This window comes from Zootoca vivipara, chromosome 10 (assembly GCF_963506605.1).
Source record: "Zootoca vivipara chromosome 10, rZooViv1.1, whole genome shotgun sequence".
NCBI classification, from domain to species: domain Eukaryota; kingdom Metazoa; phylum Chordata; class Lepidosauria; order Squamata; family Lacertidae; genus Zootoca; species Zootoca vivipara.
Window position 1 is genome coordinate 24,823,270 of NC_083285.1, and position 22,869 is coordinate 24,846,138.

General features: G+C 42.0%; 1 protein-coding gene across 1 annotated transcript in view; it reads right to left on the reverse strand.

Moving 5' to 3' along the window:
* Window positions 1-325: 325 nt before the first annotated feature.
* Window positions 326-22,869, reverse strand: part of LRIG3 (leucine rich repeats and immunoglobulin like domains 3) — a 57,248-nt gene continuing 34,704 nt past the window's right edge. The window contains exons 8-19 of the mRNA XM_035127224.2: window positions 22,455-22,598; window positions 21,754-21,834; window positions 20,301-20,372; window positions 19,586-19,657; window positions 17,696-17,859; window positions 12,922-13,242; window positions 11,607-11,888; window positions 9,968-10,420; window positions 9,590-9,754; window positions 7,791-7,934; window positions 7,392-7,667; window positions 326-7,015 (exon numbers count right to left, since the gene is read on the reverse strand). Of these exons, the coding sequence (XP_034983115.2) occupies window positions 6,768-7,015; window positions 7,392-7,667; window positions 7,791-7,934; window positions 9,590-9,754; window positions 9,968-10,420; window positions 11,607-11,888; window positions 12,922-13,242; window positions 17,696-17,859; window positions 19,586-19,657; window positions 20,301-20,372; window positions 21,754-21,834; window positions 22,455-22,598 (2,422 nt within the window). The 3' untranslated portion in view covers window positions 326-6,767. The remainder of the gene's footprint in view (window positions 7,016-7,391; window positions 7,668-7,790; window positions 7,935-9,589; window positions 9,755-9,967; window positions 10,421-11,606; window positions 11,889-12,921; window positions 13,243-17,695; window positions 17,860-19,585; window positions 19,658-20,300; window positions 20,373-21,753; window positions 21,835-22,454; window positions 22,599-22,869) is intronic.

A 22,869-nucleotide genomic window follows, 5' to 3' on the forward strand; every position in this document is an offset into this window, starting at 1 on the left:
GGACCGGATGTAGGTTTGATGAGGCCCTAAGCTACTGAAGGTAATGGGGCCCTTTATATGTCCAGCCGTCCTTTGTCAGCAATAAATTGCCGCTGTTTTTGTGTTGAATATATGCTTTATGGTAATTTATGGACCTACCATAATAGGTATCGAAAGCCATTTGCACATAAGAAAATATGTATTTTATCAAAGTAATTGTTGAACTGAAATACAATGAAGAAGTATATTAATAGTGAAATGCAATGAAGAAGTATATTAATAGTAAACTAATTATTAAGCTCTAACTTAAAATTATTTTTTATTCAGAACAAACTTAATGCAAACACATTGGCATTACATCATAGGAGCCTACACAGCACAAAATACTGTTGCTGTATGTACGTTTTATTTTGTTTTTTATCTTATATTTTTGAAATCTACATCCTGTTATTTTTTTTTATTTTTTTTTGAGGCTTACAAGAGAGTGGGACCCTAAGCCAGTCTTCCTCAACCTCGGCCCTCCAGAAGTTTGAGACTACAGTTCCCATCATCCCTGACCACTGGTCCTGCTAGCTAGGGATCATGTGAGTTGTAGGCCATAAACATCTGGAGGGCTAGGGTTGAGGAAGCCTGCCCTAAGCTATAGCTTGTCTAGCTTATACGTAAATCCGGCACTGTTCCTTACTACATAAACCAAATTCAAAACTTTACCCATTTCCTTCGTCCTGCTGTATATAATTCCCATAAAATGCTTGGCAGGTTAAACCAAGCTATTATTATCCTAGAATTATCAATGACACTTAGCACATTAAAGCCAGACAATTGCAGAGTTTCCCCCCTTCCTTATCTGTTGGATTCTCACAACCTCCCTGTCCCTCCTATCAAAATATACAAAGCTCTTGTTTATATGTTATCATTAAGATTTCTTGCTGGGACACCAGTCTTCCCCGGTCTCTTTTCCATGCATGTATGTTTCTAAGCAGCGCAGTATTTATGCTCATCAGATGCCCAATATACATTGTAGACCATTTCTAACACAAAAATGTAATTAAGATAATGCTAATGACTTTATCAGATTTTTTTTTTAAAGTAGTTGAATGAAGTCATGGAATTTGGCTCATAGGAAGAGATCTCTCTACACACTTTTTATTTATGACTTGCTTTCCACCTACGCTGACACAGCTGGGAATTTACAACGGCACCAAAAGCATTACAAGTAGTAACCTCAGAAATTCCACATTTTTATCGGGCTGCATTATTATGGAACGTTTGTCATGCAGCCCAAACGCTGTCAGTTCTGTAAGTGATTTACGGCAACATCTGTTTAAAAAAAAAAAATCATGGGGGGAAGGGATAGGAACTCATCCCTGTATTGGACCCTACTGTTTCAGAAAATATTCCTGCCACATCGCATTGAGGAACACACAGAACTAGAAAAAGCAGCATGCTTACAAGTGCATATCAGGAAAATGTGGCTGAAGAGGTCTAAAAGCAAAGCCCATCCTTTTCTAAACTGTAGTCCTATGCTTGCCTATCCAACAAATTCATTGAGACTTACTCCAGAATCACAAGTGTAGGATTGTGGCTTTAGAAATGTCACACACTAGTTGTATAAAACATCTGTTGGGGAAAATAAATTGAATTTAGGTCCTCCCTGAAAAATACACACACAAAATATGCAGCCTAGGGTGAACGTAATTATTTTAACAGGTGGGGCTCAATGAGCACACTGGTTTAATTTTTGATAATATACAGATGCACACAAATCAAAGCAGCAACAAACAACAAAAAATGAAGGCTTTTCTTTCTAAGAAGTGTCCAGTAAAGCTAATGAAATTCTAGGCTGCATCCACAGAAGTATAATATCCAGATCAAGGGAAGTGATAGTTCCACTCTTTGCTGCCATAGTTAGACCCCCACCTGTGTACTGTGTCCTGTTCTGGGTGCCACAATGTAAGAAGGATATTGAGAAGCTGGAATGTATGCAGAGGAGGGTGAAGAAGATAATAAAAGGTCTGGAGACCAAGCCTTATGAGGAATGGCTGAGGGATGTTTAGCTGGCAGAAGACTGAGAGGTGATATTAAAGCAGATGATGGGAGCAACCTTGTTTTCTGTTCTGCTCCAGAGGGTAGAGCCTGAAGCAACGGATTTAAATTGAAAGAAAAGAGCTTCTGATGAAACATTATGTCATTTCAAACTCGTGTCCTATCACCTGTGCTACACCTGTATGAATATCAAGCTACAAACTTTATTCGATATCTGTGTCAGACGGAAAAATAGCACAGCACAGCTCTGCGTTCCATGAGCGCAGAGTGTCAAGGTCAACCATTTAGACTCTTTCTAACTAATAAAACTCAGGTGCTAGAAATTGTGCGTGGAAGCAAACTAAAAATATATTTTTTGTAATGTTTCTACCTTCAAAAATCAATGTGTGGCAACATGTACTCTGGAACTGGTTCCTACATACAGGCACAAATCAGAATGAAGGGTGCCTTGTGAGGAAATAATAGTTCTTCCTTTCAAAATGTGCACAAACAGTGTATTTGTCCAGAGGCAACCTTCACAGCCAACATAAGCAGCAAATGTTTTTTTTTTTAACTCAGGAATTCCATCTGTAAGACATCTTAAGAGGTCCTCAGTGTCCAGCAATTGGGAGTTGACAATTGAAACTGGAGCTCCTCTATTAGCTGAAAGCGTTGCAATATGCTTAACAGCATGATACACTTAAGCATCATTAAGGCCCATTGAGGTTAATAGGAGATTTTAAGTACAGTATATGCCTATTTACTCTACTTAAAATCAATGGAAATCAGAGGTGCCCAACTTTGGGTAGACTGGGCCTTCTGACAAGATGTAAAGCCCTAATATGAAAAGCAGAATTTCACACTTGTTAGGGTCCCACCCTCCTCTATTTTGGTTTGGTGTCAATTCTTTCTATCCTTTTCTGGAATTTCCCAGGATTGGAAAGCCAACTTGTTGAAAGCCCTCTTCTAGGAAGAAGAGGGAAAGAATCCAAAAGTCTGCCTATCCATACACATCTCACTCTGCGGATCTTTAGCTCTTTAGCCTGTCTGTAAAATTAAACTCTCGTTAGTGTAAATCTTTAGTCTGTCTGTAAAATTAAACTCTCATTAGTGTAAATCTAGATAGAAGTATTGAAAATTGTTGAGTATGAGCATCCAATGAATAATAGGCTTACTCTCAGGAAAGTGAGTATAGGATCGCACCACTAGCAAGCAAATCTAATTTAGGGTTTCTTACATTACTGTCTCGGAGCTGTGTGTCTAACCCTGGAAAAATTAATTTCTCTCAAAACACCGTTAATTATCCCCAAATGCTGATATCAGTGTCTGCCACCACATAACCACATCTGGCAACAATGAAGACAAATTAACAATAACAGTCAGAAAACCTGGCAATTTGATAAACAAAAGCATGAAAAATCCATTCTGTACAGTTAAGACCACCGGTGACTGAAGATGGATTAGCTTCCTGTCTCCAATGCTAGGGCTGAAATTAAAGAGGGAAATTACACTGCAATCTGGATGCCAGGTTCCTGGATGGGGAGAAAAAGACAGAGCTTTGACTTCACTGGGAGGGGCAATGGGGAGGGGAAAGGACCTTTTGCTCCAGACTTACTCTCTGAAAGATGCAGCCTACAGAGTTCTGTTCCAACAGCTGCTTTCAATTAAGCTTTAAAAAGTCTGACAACAATATAAATTTGCACCTTCAAAGTGAAGGTTTTTTTTGTGTTTTTTTAAAAGAGACTCATGATATTAGCCTACAGGGAGCCACATGGGTTTAAGCACATTGTTGAGATGAGGATTCACAACTTTCAGGAGCCCTCGAGTTATGAACACAGATGGGGGAGGGTAAATTAGGCTTTCGATACCTTGACATACATTTCTTACCACTCCCTTTTTTGCTTAAAAATGGCGTGGTTGCGGGGTTCCCCCACTTTAAACCTGGTCTAGATGAATTGTACCATTTAACTGAATACTTAAATATGTGTCTTTAAGAGAAAAGGGAATCATGTGATTCCTCCATAAGTTGGCCTCCAATTCCTATCAACTGCAGCTACCATGGTCAATGGTTAGAAATTGTAGTTCAGCAGTATCTGGAGCAGGCATCCCCAAACTTTGGCCCTCCAGATGTTTTGGACTACAATTCCCATCATCCCTGACCACTGGTCCTGTTAGCTAGGGATCATGGGAGTTGTAGGCCAAAACATCTGGAGGGCCAAAGTTTGGGGATGCCTGATTCTGGAGACCACAGGTCAGCCATCCCCGCTTTACTTTAGAGTAATACATGGATAACATCCACTTAATATAGGGCTGCAAATACAATGGCTTCTCTGTAATACATGAACTTTGCACATGCAGGGAGAGTAGAGAACATTTTCAAGTAAGCCCTCTACTGTGTGTATATTTGGAGGTGATGAAAATCATCTCACACAGCTTGAAAAATATTTTGAGTCCCCCTTAACGCACTATACACAGGGACACGGGTGGTGCTGTGGTATAAACCACTGAGCCTAGAGCTTGCTGATCGGAAGGTCGGCGGTTCGAATCCCCGTGACGGGGTGAGCTCCCATTGCTCGGTCCCAGCTCCTGCCAACCTAGCAGTTTGAAAGCACGTCAAAGTGCAAGTAGATAAATAGGTACTGCTCCGGCGGGAAAGTAAACGGCGTTTCCGTGCGCTGCTCTGGTTTTGCCAGAAGTGGCTTAGTCATGCTGGCCACATGACCAGGAAAAACTGCGGACAAATGTCAGCTCCCTCGGCCAGTAAAGCGAGATGAGCACCACAACCCCAGAGTTGTTCGCGACTGAACTTAACTGTCAGGTAGTAGGAAGTAGCTTAGTCTCTTGAGTAGCACCAAAGAATCTCTGGCCTACAGGCCAAATGAAGGCATCGTTTGGTCCATGAGGTTGCTTAAGCCAAGCTATGCCCACCTGTCCTGTATGATCTCAATGTTGGGCAAGTAAAGATGCAGCTCCCTACCAAAAGGGACCAGCTGATCATCATCACCTTCAAAACCCTGTGCTTTTGCCCTTTCGGTTTGTGGAAAGGTAGTTTCCCCACAGGTATTGGGACCTGTGGTTTTTAACTTGTAACCTGGAATGCACTGTGGACATCAAAACTGTTCTGGGTCTTCCCAAACTGGGTGGACAAGGATTGAAATGGCAAATGTGATTCAACATAAGCAAGTGTTAAGGGAAGTACATCAGGGCAAAACAGTCTAACTTCCCATATACAGTGGTACCTTGTGTTGCATAACCTCCAGGTTTGGGTATACTTCCAGGTTTCGCCGCCCACACATGCACAGAAGTGCTCTATCATGCCTGGCGTGTGTGCAGAAGTGGTGCCTTTAGTTATGGATTTTTAATTAATTAAATCCGTAACCAGAGGTACCACTGTACAGCTTTGGAGTCTGAACTGACAGCGACTGACGACGAAAGTGTTTGGATATGTGCAGTGTAGCCCCACCACAAATACTTTGCCCATCAGAGTGTTTTGGCTCAAACAGAGCAGGGTGCCTTTTGTTGTTTTCGAGTGAGGATACATAAGAAGTAATGTTCCCAGTTACTTCTTTACAATTAGAAGACTTCACCAGTTGTAAGCTTTGTTCCGTTCCTAGGCAGGTAACCTTCTGAAAGTGTTATGAAAATACTTTATTGGGGTATGCTTTCATAAAGCAGGCTTAACAGACTGTTGAATGACATGATAAACAGGGTTTTAAATTATTTTTCGATCTTCGGCAAAAAAAGAAAAGAAAAAAGGATATTGGTAGATTTTTAGACATGATTTTGTTTGGGAAACTGAAATGGTAAAATAAGAAGCATAAAATGATTAACTCATATTTGTTTGGGAACGTTTTCCAGTGACTCAAGTGGCACCAAGATTCTTACAAATCAAACATGTTTGCCTTAAGGAATGCATCACATGTGGATGAGCTGTTCCTTTGCATGTGCAAAGCTCTACAGACAACTGGGAATGAGGCCAAGGTATGGTGGGTTTGAATATGCTGTTGCTCATTTTGCTCTGCAGAACTGTGATGCACATTAGCGAAACTGCCTAAATCAAAAGTAGCAGCTCAAGTAAAATAATGAACACTATCTGGAAAAGGAGACTTGCAAGTGCCTTTGTTCAGATGCCAAATATTTTGCTATGGGCGCTTATGCACTGTACAAATTGGTGAAAAGATGGCTGGAGGAGGGAAACGGCTTTTTCATTTCTCTGAACATAAAAAGCTGGTTGTATTTTTCTTTTTATTACAGTGCTTCAAGTGCACAAGGCAGCCCAATGTATTAAAAAGTGATATGGAAATATGACCATTTTACCTGCTTATAACTTTGGAATGACCATTAAATGCACGCATGCGTGCGCGCACACACACCTTGGAAGCAAAACTTGTACATATGTTGGTATTCCTTTAGAACACTTTAGCACCCATTTCAACAAAATGAAATCTGTCTTAGTAACAAATGCATAGTTATTATTCACACCGTTAATTTACAAAAAGGTACCATTCAGTTAAAACAAAGCTATAAAATTATTAGAAATATATTCTATAAGGAATGTATAATCTGCATAAAAATGTATAATGTTTTGGCAATAAAACTGCATCTGTATAAAAAAATGTATTTCTTTCTTCCTTTCTTTGAATCATAGCTCTAATAAAAAACAAGTATGGAGTGTCTTCTTTCCTCTCCTTTTTTAAATAATGTCCACTTTGAGGTAGTATATTCCTTTGGTTCATAAATCAGCTTGCAGGGCAGAGGGGGAGCTATGTATCCAACTCAGAGAACCGAAAAGCAGGAGTCCTAAAATTTTCAGCAGCGTGTCCGTATATACAATTGCCACTGTCCCCTTCATGAAACGTCCGGTCCTTTCTGTTATCATCCTCAGACTCTGAGTCAAAATTCAATGATTCATGAGGATGATTTTGAGAAGCGTTTGGCTGCCAAATTGAAGGCTGCCTACAACTTGAGAAGGAATCAAGCTGATGTCTCCATATAGGTTTTCCAAATGTTCCTGAAAAACACACAGAGAAAATATGTTTGTCAACTGCTCTCCGTTAAGAAGGGACAAGAGGCCACCCCACAGACCAATGAAATGTAATTAAATCAGATTCACCTTTCTACCTCTGCCTTTTGACACAGTTAAATGTTGAAGCAAGTACTGTAACAAGGTGCATTTTTAAAATAGTCAGCTCCCTGAGTTTAGCCAGAGGCTGTACACATGTGGCTGCAGATTTTCATTCAACACTATCGCCAGCTGGTTGGGGAATTCTGTGTGCAAATGGGTGCTGAATGTTGGATTTCCCGACCCAACGTTGAAATGGGGACTGCATGCCCATGGTTCACATTTATTTGCTTTTTAAAAGCTATTTTAACCATTGAAAGCATACCCATGAAAGCGCCGCTTGTAGTAAGGGGAGGCAGCTCTTGGTTTCTGCTAAATTCACACGCATCCAAATTCAGGTGCAAGCTTTTTGTTCCACTGTCTTCACGCTGAGTGTAAGCAGAGGGGAGCAATTTGCTACTTGGAGGGTATATTCCAGAAATGCTGATATACTGGTCAAAAGGATCTTCAGGCGGGTGGGGATAAGGGTAGCATTCCTTTTTCTTCAAGCAGCTTGAGTCATACAGGTCCGCACACACTGTCCTTTCCTCTGGATTGCAGCCTTAAACAAACAGCATAAACCAAAAACAAGGTTTCGTTAGCTTCACGAAGCAAAGAGAGCCTTCAAAAAGAGACAATGAAATGCAGCAAACTATTTTATATATACATATGTAATGAAGATCACCTGTGTGGTATACGTCAAACATATCTGGGCCACATATATTGCTTTTCAAATATATACTTCCTGAAGTTCCCAGATAATGACATAAGAATGGATCCGTTACAGCGTCCAAGTCATTTTCGCTGCAGTTATCTGCATGACAAATTCCTTCAAAACAGAAATGGTGTATAGGTCAGGATCCCTTAACATTCATATATGAATACATAATATAAAAAAGCTATGCAGTGAATAATTTTTTTATTGATTTCAAACCAGTATTTATTTTGAGGCACTCGTTTATTTCTTTATTAAGTATATTTCGAGTCCACGCTTCACCCAAAAGTCCCAGATATCATACAAATTTGAGAACTTTTTGAGATTTTCCAGTGTTAGTGGTTTCCAGTGTTGAGAGCTGTGCACCCAAAACATCCAGATCCACAGTGTCCATTTAGACGGTGTAGCACTGACCACACAGTGGGTCATCTCAGCTTTCTGTAAAAAACATCCCTAAATTCTGTAAGTAGCTTGTCAAAAGGTTTTGGAAAAGCTGCTGCTTGGGCAGGGTGGTGGTGGAGAGGATCTCCTAACAACATTCCTTACAAAGAACTGGCTGTGTAGCCCTCTAGATCACAGTCATTGCCAGGGTCACTGTCGTAATGTTCCTTGTCAAGTTAGGTGCACTTGTCAACAACGAGAGCTAGAGCAAGGGCGGGAAATCTGTGGTCCACAATCTGTTGTCCCATCATCTCCGATCATTAGTTGAGGCTGATGGGAGTTGCAAGACCAGACTAATAAATAATAATAATAATAATAATAATAATAATATACAGTAATACCCCCATGAACGTCCACCTTGTCTAGCGTCCATTCCAGTGAATGTCCGCAGCAAACCCGGATGTACCGGAACGGGTTTTACTTCTGGGTTTGCCACTCGCGCATGTGCAGAAGCACAAACCGCTCCCTGTGGGTGGGCAGATGCAGCACTTTGCCCTGCATTCTTTTCAGCTAGCGGCTGGGGCTCCGGAACAGATCCCGGCCGCAAAACGAGATACGGCTGTATTGTTTATACCCTGCCCGTCTGGCTGGGTTTCCCTGGCCACTCTGGGCAGCTCCCAACAGAATATTAAAAACATGATAAAACATCAAACATTAAAAACTTCCCTAAACAGGGTTGCCTTCAGGTGCCCCTGGGGGGGGGGCACAGTCTCCCCACCTCTGATCTAGAGCGTTAAGTGTGGCACAAAATATGGTTGCCATGGTGTGGCCATAGAGTGTCACACACCATGTCCTTCTGTTGCATCTCACAGAAAGAGCCAGTGGATACAGACTTTGCCTTCTGGATATGGAAGACTAGGGAAAGTACTAACTTGGACAAAAGCGCCTCTGCTGGGGAATGGGGAAAAACAGAACTTATCCTGTCAAGACAGAAAGGTCTCAGCTGACTCTATTGCTGAAGACACTTGGTAGCATTCAGATCACAATTGATGTCCTTGGCCAGTGGTTGAAAAGCTTGGCTCCAGGTGGAAAATAAAAATGAAATAAAATGCACAGGAAAAACCTCCAAGCCATTTCCTGGAAGCACTCCTCAGCAGGATAAAAACATCTGAATTTGCATCTGTATACACCGATGATCTACTACAAAATGCTAAAAGATGGCAAGTGTTTTGATATTCCAATACCCTTTAAGGGATCATAGCCATGAGTTGACCATTTTCTCATCAACAGAGTCTATCTGTCGAAGAAGCTACCCTCCATGAATTAAGGACAATAGTGATTGGATCGCTAGCTTTTGGATGGTACATTTCAACATTCTGAATGCTTACCGCTGCTGTCTCTTTGTTGTAAGAAATATCCTCCCATGGATGAGGATGAAGATACAAAATGATGTTGACTTCCATTCTCCAATGACCCATATCCATCTTGCCTTTCAGCTAGAGTTCCCTGGGATGACAGATAGCTTGGAATATCAGCAGGCAGATTTGTCTCATCTGCGATTTAAGCAAACACACGGAGCTATCAGCATCGAGATTCTTTGCCACAGTTTAAGGCTAATGAGCAACAGAGGGATGTTATTTGAAAAGCTATTCGCTCTTCTGAATCGGAGTCAAGAGACACAAATAAGCCTGGAAGAAAAACCTCGGTAGGTTAACCACAAACATATTTCAGTCTGCTCTTCCGGTGCCAAGTTTCAGTTTACACACCTGTGTTTGTGATGCTGCAATCTTCATTTCTCCTTCTTGTGTGGTATATGATGACCACCCACACGAGGGAAGTGCCCACCACACAGCATACCACAGCTATGATCACAACGCCCACAGTGGCCCATCCATCATCGTCCAAAGACGGGGCAGCGTTCTGAGGAGAGTCACAGGTTGGCGTGGGAATGACGCTGAGGCGGATGTTGCCTCTCTCTGTCCCAAGAGTATTAGACATTTCGCACGTGTACTTCCCAGCGTCTTCAAAGTCTGTGTCCACAATGATCAGCAACTGGTTTCCTGCAGCAAAGAAATGCCTCTCGGTCACCATCAGAGTGCTGTCATCTTTGGTCCAGTTGAGCCGAGGCGGGGGGCTACCACCGGCAATGCACTGCAAGACGGCCGTTTCACCTTTCGTCACCGTCCGGTCCAGCAAAGGCCTCAAAAACGAGGGCGTTTCTGAAGGAAAGTGGGAAGGGGGGGGGAGCAAATATATGAATGTTACCAAGAATGAATCTTTATTTGCGTCAGCCATCAGCAATAAAAACAACAACAATATGATATAGAAGTAAAAAGTCAATTATATAAAATATATTTTAGGGTTTTGAATCAATAGTCAAATAGTGGATCTTATTGTGATTGCCCCATCTAAAAACCTTGCAACCTTTGCTGTCACCTGCTGATCTTTATCTGCCAAGAGAAAGGACACTGTGGCAGTGGCTGGGCAACCTGGAATGGACAATAAAAGAGGGGTGATGATCTCATTCCTCAAGTCTTTATAAAGAGTGCAAGCCAGGAGGGCATGCACCACCAATGTGATACTGCCATATCCACAGGGGCATAAGCGTTTTTCGTGTAGAATCTGTTGGAATCGTCCCTCAAGTACAGCCAAGGGCAATATATTCAATCTTGCAAGAGTAAAAGCGCGTCTATATTTTAGAATTGCTAGGTTATGCAGATAGGGTGCCAGAGAGTCAAAATGGGAAGGTGGAAAATAGTCATACCATGGGCAATATTTCCATATTGTGGCCAAGTTGTTCCGACGCTCGGTATCATTTAGGTAAAGGTAAAGGGACCCCCGACCATTAGGTCCAGTCGTGACCGACTCTGGGGTTGCGGCGCTCATCTCGCGTTATTGGCCGAGGGAGCTTCCAGGTCATGTGGCCAGCATGACAAAGCCGCGAACCAGAGCAGCACATGGAAACGCCGTTTACCTTCCCACTTGGAGCGGTACCTATTGCACTTTGGTGTGCTTTCGAACTGCTAGGTTGGCAGGAGCTGGGACTGAGCAACGGGAGCTCACCCCGACGCGGGGATTCGAACCGCCGACCTTCTGATCAGCAAGCCCTAGGCTACCCGCGTCCCTTCATTTAGGCGCTGATATCGTTTAGGCGCTGACAAATTGTTTGCTTCATTGAAACCCAAAGTGAGTAGCCGTTGCGGTGATAAACCACAAGAGGGAAGTTTCTGATAGACAATTTTAGTCCAGGTGCTCTAGTGACAATCTTGCAGCACTAGGGATATTAGACCGGGGGGATTTGAGTCAAAGTCCAAAAATATCTCTAAAACTTTAATCATGTTATCAGCAAGCAAAGACAAACCGGGGCACCCCCAGTGTTCAGTTGGCAGTCACGTTTTATCTTACCTAACACAGTTAATGTTGCATTAGCAGAGGTGCTCCCAGCAGTGTTCTGAGCTGTGCAGCTGTAGACACCAGTATCTTCGATTTTGACATCCACTATAAAGAAGACATCGTCCTCGGGCATCACATGCATACGCCTCTCACGTGCTGCGGGAAAGTCAGTGCCGCCATCTTTCTGCCAAGCGATCTGGGGCACCGGGTGGCCGACTGCAGCGCATTCCAGTCGTGCCATCGCCCCTGCACGGATGGTAAGGTCCATAGGCATCTTGGTAAATGAAGGAAGCACTACAAAAAACACAGAAGATGCAAAAAAAGATACAAGTGAGTTTTCTTATTGGTTAGCATACAGATCGGTTTTCAGTATGCCCATACAATGTGAGTAGAATCGGTGTCACCATCGATTCAAGGACAATTGTTTCCCCTGCTCTCTACCAGCTCAACTGGGGTCTAGATTTTTCAATGCCCAACTCAGAAGGAAACATCTGCAAGTTGCTTTTGAAATACGGACTGGTTTCAGGGAAGTACATACAGGGCAATCATTTCCTCATCCCGAGCACTAGCAGCATAACATTACGAAGTAGCTGCTTTCTATGCTATTAATTCTGTTGCTGATTCTCTAGTTTATTTAGGGATAGATGAACCTGTCAATATCAGTTTCTCTCAGTGTGCCTTGTTTCTTTATCAGATTTTTTTAAAATAAAAAAGTCTGCATGAAAATCTGTATGCAATTCCTGCCGATATGCACATTTTGCATTCATACTGTGATGTGAGAAAGGCATCACAAAATTTGTAGATGTGCATATTTTGAATGATTGCTGCCTCCTGGTTTACGCATTAATTCTGGGAGTGTGAATTGTGTGAATTTCTCCCCCATGATAATGTATTTCATTTTACTTGAATATTTGACTGAATGTTCTCTTTAACTGGGTGTTATCTTGGATGTCAATTCTTTGAATCTTTGATGAACCAAATGCAGTCTAATTTCTAAAGAATCAAATGAGGTTTAACAGGTTGTGACGTACACAACTCAGGAAAACATATATATGAATTAATCTTATTTTAGACAGACCGTATTCATTCACATTTCACTCCATGGATAATTCTGGGACAACTTTGTTGGATACAACCCACTGAATCCCAGCTATATATGGTTTTGGTGCATTCAAATATAATGTGCTTTCACATTTGTTCCCCACGTGTCCAGAGAAGGCAGCAAACAGCACCTCAACTTCCAGTATCCAAATATTTCGGGTGATGCCTTTTGGATTACATACCATATGATTTTTGTTTAATGTACAGGTAATCACAAGATGCTTACTGTTCACTGTGAGTTTAGCTTTGACAGAGTAGGATGACCCAAAGTGATTGGAAATAACACATTGATATTTCCCCTCGTTGCTGAATTCCACATTGCGCAGCCTAAGAATGGTGGTATATTCCATCACTTCGCCGCCCTGTGCCCTGAGATGTGCGTAATTCTCCATTTCAGCATCATGCAGCAATTCATTGTCCTTCTTCCAAGCAAAAGTCATCGGGGAATCGCTGCTGCTGGCGGCTGAACATATAAAACTTAAATTGGAACCTTTGATTGCTGACTGTGTTTCAGGCTGTACAGTTATCTGTGGCTTCGGAAAATCATCTGTGAATATAAGAGCAAAAGGGGGGGGGAAACGAATTGCAATAAGCTCACATGATTTCTTGTCGGAGACGAAAGTGAGAGACCAGAGCAGACCTTTAATTATAGGTTTGGAAGAATAAAGTACTTAAAAGAGATATGACGCGGATTTCCAATCAGCAGTCTAAATCAGGCATCCCCAAACTGCGGCCCTCCAGATGTTTTGGCCTATAACTCCTATGACCCCTAGCTAACAGGACCAGGGGTCAGGGAAGATGGGAATTGTAGTCCAAAACATCTGGAGGGCTGAAGTTTGGGGATGCCTAGTCTAAATCATGGATGGCGAGCCTTTGACTCCAACTCCCATCATACCTGACCATTTGCTACAGTGGCTGGGGCCTGATGGGAGTTACAATCCAACATCATCTGCAGGGCCACAGGGTCCTCCATCCCTGTTCTAAATTGTACTCTTGAGGGAGGTTCTTTTACCAACAGCTGGGGAAGCGGGTGACGCTAAACCACTGAGCCTCTTGGGCTTGCCAATCGGAAGATTGGCAGTCGAATCCCCACGACAGAGTGAGCTCCCGTTGCTCTGTCCCAGTTTCTGCCAACCTAAGGGTTCGAAAGTACATCAGTGCAAGTAGATAAATAGGTACCGCTGCGGCGGGAAGGTAAATGGCGTTTCGTGCACTCTGGCTTCCGTTACAGTGTTCCATTGCACCAGAAGTGGTTTAGTCATACTGGTCACATGACCCGGAAAGCTGTCTGCGGACAAACGCCGGCCAACAGCATCTGGTGCAACACTAGTTCTCCATCTCAGGTCTACAGAGTAACTTCGTCTATACTTCAGTTCATCTCAGAAACTGTGTCCGTCAAAGGCACCATCCTTTCCCAAATAAGGAAGCAGCACACATACACAAATGGATCCTCTGTTTCTTGTCTACAGAAAGAGGACGTTGCTGGATTGGGTGGGGCTAAGAGAAGAAGATAAACAGGGGCTCTACTGAATCCCGTCGGGAAATTGTTGTACTCTGAACACGATAACGTTTTGACCAATCAACTAATGTTTAGCATTTCACTCAAAAAGCAGAATTACATTCCAACTGCAATCCTCTGACAGCTGAGTCCTACTGAACTCAATAGAGCTTGTTTCTAAGTAGCCTAAGATTGTACTGCCAGTTTCCACCGCTTGTCAGCTATTGGCTTCGCCACTCTGCCAAGGGAGTAGGAGGTGGCATGTTAAAAGTCAGGTGTAAAATTTCATTGTTTATAATCGCAGCAACTTCCAAATTGCCTTTTCACCTTTGGGTTCCGCAGCTTTGGCTCAGGGGATACCAGCTGACAACTTCTATTGCATAATCATATGAGGATCATACACAACAATGATATACAGGTAAAGCCATGGATCAGCAAGATTATGTTATATTTTAAATCTCATTTTCACCACCTTCTTTTTTTTTGAAAAATTGCCTTTAGGTCTTAAATTTATCATCTTTTGATAGCTGGGAGAAGTACAAATTACATCAATTTTGAATTATAAGGACAAAGGAACCGGTAAGCACGCACTTTCATTTTGTTAAAATGCCCTCATTCTGTTTCCTTGGCTTCCTTTCTTCCCAGAACTTTAACCTGGCATGTTGAATTAGCTTCTAAAACCACATACACACAGAGAGAGTTGTTTTCATTACATTTAGAAAGGCATGTGGTATTTTTCTCCTGCTGAGCAATCATTTTAATGAATGCAAGGATGAATATTTAAATTACTGTCATTCAGCTGCAAGATCTGAGAATTAAGGAGCACAATTCTTCTTGACTGAAAATATATCTTTAAGCAACATTTCCCACTGAAACATTAACGTGGTAACTAGGATATGGAGATCAAAAAGTGTTTATATTCAATTCAATTAATTTGTTTAGTCCATTAAAGAAACCAAATATTTGTCCAATTCTTGGTATATGATGCAAAGAAAGTTTAATTCAAATAGTAACTCTCTCAATTAGACATGAGGGATTTATTTTAAAAGTTATTAAGAAGCTGTATTGCAAAGATGCTTTAGCATATATATTTGCAATGTACTGCATTTCGGTCCTTCCCAGTTGAATGCCTGTAACATTGGTTCAGCTGAAAGCATGTCTCTTTCTTGTAGAAGTGATTTTTTTGTGGCTTAATTTCCCATCTCTAATAATTAGGTCAATTATGCTTTCTGACCTACAGTTTCATTAGTTATATTTTACAGCACTTCAGAGCAAGCCATGGTAGGTTTTGCTTTTTACAAAAGCTGCATTTCTGCTGCCCGTTATGCATTCATAAATCATTTTCTTTTAATGCCAGTGTTAACTGTGTACAAAGCTTCAGCCCAAGTTTGCTTAGGGCCACCAACTATGGCCATTAACTGTGGCTATGAAAGAACACTTTGGACAGCGGTTCAATGAGCAGCACATAAATAACAGAAATCCTAGAGCTGAACCTCCCTGCTATTCAGCACTGGTGTGTTTTTCACTGTAAGAAAGATAAACCAGAGTTAACCCCTCAAAAATCCACAATGCATGACAGATTGTTTGCTCCTTCTGGTCAGTTCCTGTTACCACAGGCTCCCTGCTTCCTTAAAATATGCTCACATTTCATTGGCTGTCAGGGTTGGACAACCTCCCTCCCTTCCATTGTGAACCGAGAGATGCAAAGAGCTTCTCACTGTGAGTGAGGTGATGCAGCGGCCTTCCAATAGGGTCTAATGAGGAAAGTGCCCACATCATTAGGGCTGGGCGATATATCATCCATAATAATAATAATTTATTATTTGTACCCCGCCCATCTGGCTGAGTCTCCCCAGCCACTCTGGGCGGCTCCCAATAGAATATTAAAACAATACAGCATTAAATATAAAAAACTTCCCTAAACAGGGCTGCCTTCAGATGTCTTTGAAAAATAGGATAGCTGCTTATTTCCTTGACATATGTTGGAAGGGCGTTCCACAGGGCGGGTGCCACTACTGAGAAGGCTCTCTGTCTGGTTCCCTGTAACCTCACTTCTCGCAATGAGGGAACCGCCAGAAGGCCCTCGGCGCTGGATCTCAGTGTCCGGGCTGAATTATGGGGGTGGAGATGCTCCTTCAGGTATACAGGACAGAGGCCATTTAGGGCTTTAAAGGTCAACACCAACACTTTGAATTGTGATCGGAAATTGTGCTCGGAAAATCAGTTTGAAGTCCATATTATGATATTGGTTTCATTTTTTTTTGACCTGGTGATATATCGCGAATCATGATGTGTGTGCTATGCCAAAAACATAACTTGAGGAAAACCATGAAGACAGCCAATGTCTCCACATAACTCCATCCTTATTTCGGACATTGTGCTATATCAGTATATTGTGAAGTTTAGCTGGGGGTATATCAACAATGCTGAAAACCAGATACCGCCCAGCCCTACACATCGTTTTGTGGTCCAATCTCTTTCCACTCTTTTAGAAATGAAACTATGCCCACACAAAATTGATAGTGGAATTAGAGCTGGAAAAGATATTGGAATTCCCTAATTTTGGGGGTGGTGGGTGGAATAATTGGGCTGAGTTGCAAGCACAGAAAAGTGAGTCTGTGTGAGAAAATAATTCCCTATAGATCATGAGCTCAATAGAGCTTCCTGGGCAGATGCTAACATGCTTTGTCCCACCTCTGACTCTTCAGTTTAGGAGATGGGAGCCAGGAATGCTAGAGCTTTGTTAGAGCTCTCAAATGTTCTTAGATGTAGGAGCGCACAAAGACCATAAAAATGAAATATTGTGCTTAAAGATGACTTTGTGGATTCTGTAGGTGAACAAAGCTCCTGCGGAATGTCTTAACCTCTGCACAATGAAGGTGCTATTTATTCCTTCCAGTAACAACTTAGAGACCAACTAAGTTTGTCATTGGTATGAGCTATCGTGTGCATGCACACTTCTTCTTCAGATACGTGCCTGCACACGAAAGCTCATACCAATGACAAACTTAGTTGGTCTCTAAGGTGCTACTGGAAGGAATTTTTTTTATTTTGTTTCGACTTCGGCAGACCAACACGGCTACCTATCTGTAACTGGTGCTAAATGCATTTTTGCATTTAAGAACACTAAGCATGCATCTGTCTAAACATTTCACAGCATGCCAAAATATTTAGAACAATGCTTACCTAAGTGGCATTCACATTTTAAACCTAGCAGCATATGCATTTCCCACCTCAAACCACTGAGCCTTCCTTTGCACACAATATGCAACTATGCAGTACACAAAACTTAATCCTAAACTGTCCTTTCCCCATCTGAAATAAAACCACAAACTTGAAATATCTGTAGTGCAGAGCTCATGAACAGAGTATTTTAAACAAACAAACAAACAAACAAAACTATTAACCCTCACAGTTCAGATAATAAAGCTAAAGCTGTTTAAATCTGGACTGAAACAATCTAGACTCAATGAAAAAGGATTACAAAAAACAACAACCTTACCACACACAAAATCTTCTAGGCTGACAGCAAGCACATTCCTCCCTTTTAGAATCTGAGGGTGGGCACAAGTGGCATTGACGAAAGCCTGGAAATTGTTGTCCATCAGCCACTCGGGTAGCCATTTCAGCTGGCAGTCGCACAAAAGGCTAGACGTGTTTAGGTACCTATAAAACGAAACAGGAGCGGATTCCATTCGTAGGGAGCAGAACTTCACAGCTTCCAGAGCAGGAAAGCAGTATTAAATCAAACCCGAAGAGAAGTTAAGCACCAAAACTGATCACAAAAATCAACGGCGTTGCACTGATTTATTTATTTCGTTTGCAGCCTGGCCAGTCTCAACACCTCAGGGAAGGTTCATGGAAAGGTGAGTATCATGGGCTATCAGACGTACCGTACATGTGTTGGAGGGAACATATTACAGGCTTCTTGCTCATTCTGGTCTAACACATACATAAGAACCGAGTGTGGCAGTGTGCACAAGCCTCCTGCCTCACTCCTAACCTACCCAGATGTGCTACAAAGCCAGCATAGGAGGATTAACTTTTTATACGAACATAGGAAGCTGCCTTATACAGAATCAGACCATTGGTCCATCTAGTTTATTATTGTCCGCACTGAATGGCAGTAGCTCCCCAGGGTTTCAGACAGATGCCAGGGATTGAACCTGGGACCTTCTGAATGCAAGGCAGATGTTTTATGGCCCTTCCCCTTAGAGGAGAACGAGGGGGACAGAAAGGAAACCTTCCCCTACCTTACCTCACTGCGCTAAATCCTGTGCTGGCTCCCTGGTATCAGAACCAGGATGGTGGAGGAGGAAATGACTTAAGCAGAGTCAAGCGTGATTAAGGGTTTGGCTTTGCTTCCTGTACATGCAGCTGAACAGGCATATAGTTTAGGGCCCCACTATAGCTTAGGGCCCCACTCTCTCCCCCCCCCCAAAAAAAATGAAAGAGGGAAAAAAAACCTGGATGTACATTTCCAAAATATAAGATAAAAAACAAATAAAATAAAACCTACATACAGCAACAGTGTTTTTGTTGTGTAGGCTCCTATGATGTAAGCAATGCCCCACCCCCCCGGCTAGCCTGTTCCCTAAAATATCACTGGTTTGCTCATTTCTATATATAGGGTGCCTACATTCTGCATGTGCAAATGGCTTTAGATACCTATTGGGTCCATAAATTACCATATAGCATATATTCAACACATAAAAAACAGTGACAATTTGTTGTTGACAAAGGACAGCTAGACATATAAAGGGTCCCATTACCTTCAGTAGCTTAGGGCCTCATCAAACCTAAATCTGGCCCTGGGTATAGTTCAGAGGTGCCCTTGCCTTAGGTAGGTGGGGAAATAATTTCTGTCTTATAGGACCAAACCAGAGTATTATTACTTGTTGAGCATGAACTTCTAGAATTATCCTTGCCTTAGCTGTATCCCTCAAAATACATACAGTGGTACATTGGAAGCCGGACGGAAGCCGTTCCAGAAGTCCGCTCGACTTCTAAAACATTCAGAAACCAAGGCACGGCTTCTGATTGGCTGCAGGAGCTTCCTGCAGCCAATCGGAAGGCACACCAGACGTTTGGGTTCCAAAAGAACGTTCGCAAACAGGAACACTCACTTCCGGGTTTGCGGTGTTCGCAAGCCAAAACTCTCGAGTCGCAAGGCATTCCAGAACCAAGGTACGACTGTATTTCCTTTTTCAGATCCACAACACTTTTTTTCTTAACTATGCCCTATGTTGTTCGACAACGACGTGAGAAAGTTGCTAAAGGTACTGCTTTTCAAAATAAGTGCATTGTCATTACTACCAATGTCGATTGCTATGATTATCTGATATATTCAAACATAACACACGTCTCATTGGGGCAAAGTAGAGACACTTACAACTCTTTAAGTTTCTTCATTTGTGAAAACGTGTTTCCTTGAATTGACATGATGGCATTGTTACTTAGATCTCTGGGGGTGGAAACAAAAGGAAAAGACAAAATGTAGGATCACAAGGCTAACAAAGTAAAAGCAAATTCTCACATTCTGCTACGGGGCTGGGGTAAAATAAAATGTGAAAAAGAAGCAGCTTGTACCCTATTTAGTACCACTACATAGAGGCTCATTTAAAAGATAATAAATCATAGAATTGTAGAGTTCCAAGGGACCATGGGGGTCATCTCATTCAAGCCCTGCAGAACAGGAATCTTTGACCCAATGTGGGGTTCAAACCCATGACCCTAAGATTAAGAGTCTCATGCTGTACCAGCTGAGCTACCCCAGTTGTATGATTTGACCATATTTCCTAGATACAAAGCCATTTGGCAGGGGAATGCCATCTATAGACCCTATGCTGCAACACAGAAAGTCGTCTCATACTCAAACCATCTCTAGCTCAGTCTACACTGATAGGCAGCAGCTCCCCAGGGTTTCAGAGAGGGCCTTCTTCTCAGCCCTTATTGGAGATTGAAACTGGGATTGAAACTGGGAACTTGGGCGTGCAAAGCAGGAGGTCTACCACTGAGCTATATTCCCCCTTTGAAGGTTATCATTGAGTTGGCATCATTGTACATTTTAAAAATTGTCTGGTTCAATGTGATTTTCAACTACTTACAGGTGTTCAAGAGCATCCAGACCAGAAAACGCTTTCTTAGTAATTGACCTAATCCGGTTTCCTTGGAGTAGCCTGGAAATATAAAACACTTAACATGTAACACTTAACGTGTAACAGATGAAAATGAAAATGAAATAGGTGCATGGTTACTGGAGAGATGACGGCATGTTCAAAGTCTTTTAATGTATATCATTTTGTGAAGTTTTTTTTTTTTATTTGCAAGGACTGTCAGCTAATTTATTTCTACGTCTGTGCATTGTGAATAAAATCTTTGCATTCTAACAGAGCCATTGCCTCTGAATGCTGGATTGCCCTGCCAAACATCTGCCCTTGTCTGCCTTATGTAGCTTTCCACTAACATGACTACCTCTAATTTCTACTCTGAAGAATCCTGGTCTTATGTGAAAGGTATAAGGACTGATTGCATGACACCATGCATGCAGTTAAGATAATCCAAAGTCTTTTTAACCGAAGAGTATTTGGAAACTATTTTTTATACTTAATGAAAAGAGAGATGTACTGAAGAGAAGCACATCAAGGAAGGCCAGGTTAAATTAAGGGGACTCCAAAGAGCAAATTAAGAAAACATCCTGGGGTTTCTGGACTTTTGCTCCAAGGTTTCATAGGATGTGTTATTTCCCACTCTGCCAGCCTCCACTTTAGCTAATTTCGTCTTTCCTGATGACCCTTCTCCCTCCAACTATAAACTAAATCAAGCATCCCCAAACTGTGGCCCTCCAGATGTTTTGGCCTACAACTCCCATAATCCCTAGCTAACAGGACAAGTGGTCAGGGATGATGGGAATTGTAGTCCAAAACATCTGGAGGGCTGAAGTTTGGGGATGCCTTAGCTAAATAAAGCAGATTAATAAAGCTTGAGAATCAAGCTTCTGGTAGCTTTGCACTGTTGCAGCTCAGACCTCAGCAGAGAGAGCTGTGTCAGGGAAGTTCAGTGGTACCCCAGAAGTTGAACAGAATCCATTCCGGAAGTCTGTTCAACTTCCAAAACCTTCGAAAACCAAAGCGCGGTTTCCGATTGGCTGCAGTAAGCTCCTGCAGCCAATCGGAAGCCATGGAAGTCGTGTCGGATGTTCGGGTTCCAAAGAACATTCGCAAACCAGAATACTCACTTCCAGGTTTGCGGAGCTCGGGAGCCAAAACATTCAACTCGCAAGGCGTTCATGATCCAAGGTACGACTGTAAATGTTAACGTACAGTCAAGCACCCTAGTGGCCAAATCCACCTGACAGATGACTTCCAGCTTCCCTCAACCACCAATCCTAGCAATCTTTTCTTTCCCACCCTTCCTGCCTGATCCTTCTTTATTCTTTACTTTTGCCTCCATTGCCTCTCTCTAATGTGCGAAAGAGGAAAGAGATCTGGAAGGACAATAGCAGCTGGGGTGGGGAATACAGAATCTGCATTTGAAGATAAAGCTGTAAGTTGTACTTACAGCCACCTAAGTTTGTCAAGTCCGGAAAAAGCGCCATTCATATCTTCAATTGTCCAGGAGATTTCATTGTTTTTAAGATCCCTGTTGAAAGAAATAGAGAAGTCAGATTCATGATCTTCAAAGTGTACAAGTACGTTTAAATCACAAAAGCAATTGATTCCTAGAAGGAAGCACATTGGGAACCCAGCGGCATGTTCACCCCTAGTCTAAATGTTTTACCCAACTGGAAACCCAGGAAATTGGTGACTCTTTCCACACACAGTGCTTAGAAGCACCCTCTTAAAAGTCATTTTCAAAAGGAGCAGCTGCATGTCATAAAATCAGCAATGTAAAGCAGCCCTATTATGCCATGATTTTACTTTTTGCTCAACTGATCGTATGACGGTTTTATTTTTTGCTTTTGTTTTTTGCGGCCTGTTGTGAGGAATTATTCTAAAACGTGCGGTATATATATATCTGAAATAAAATCCAAACAGCTAAAGTAGCTTCAACAGTTGTTGTCAATGCATATCAATGGCAGCAGAGACGAAGCCTTCCATATATCAAGATGTATTCATCGTTTGGAATTCCTTCACATTCATCTACACTAAGATAGTATTGCTATTGTAGAGCTTAGAGAGAGAGAGAGAGAGAGAGAGAGAGAGAGAGAGAGAGAGAGAGAGAGAGAGAGAGAGAGAGAGAGACCCTACTATGAAACTTACAAAGTCTGCAAACTTGATAGTCCTCGGAAGGCACAATCGGCAATGTAGCTCACTTTGTTGTTCCCAACATTCAGCCTCACAAGTAGGCTTAAACCAACAAAGCTTGAATCCTCTAGTCGGGTTAAATGATTATAAGTTAAATCCCTGCAAGTTTGAGAGGGGGAGAAAAGTTTGCTTTAATCAGCATTAATAAGGAACCAAACCCAATTCACAATTCATCCCGATTAATTTCAGCCTGATTATTTTTGACAAAACCTTGCACACTATTTTCCATTACACAGAAAATAGCATAATGGGTTTCCTTATTTTAAAAATTACAGTAACAAACATAACTTTTATGAAGAGGGGCGGAAAACGCAGTAGGCTTCAGCTTCACACAACAAAATATCATTGCATTAACTAACACACAAACAGC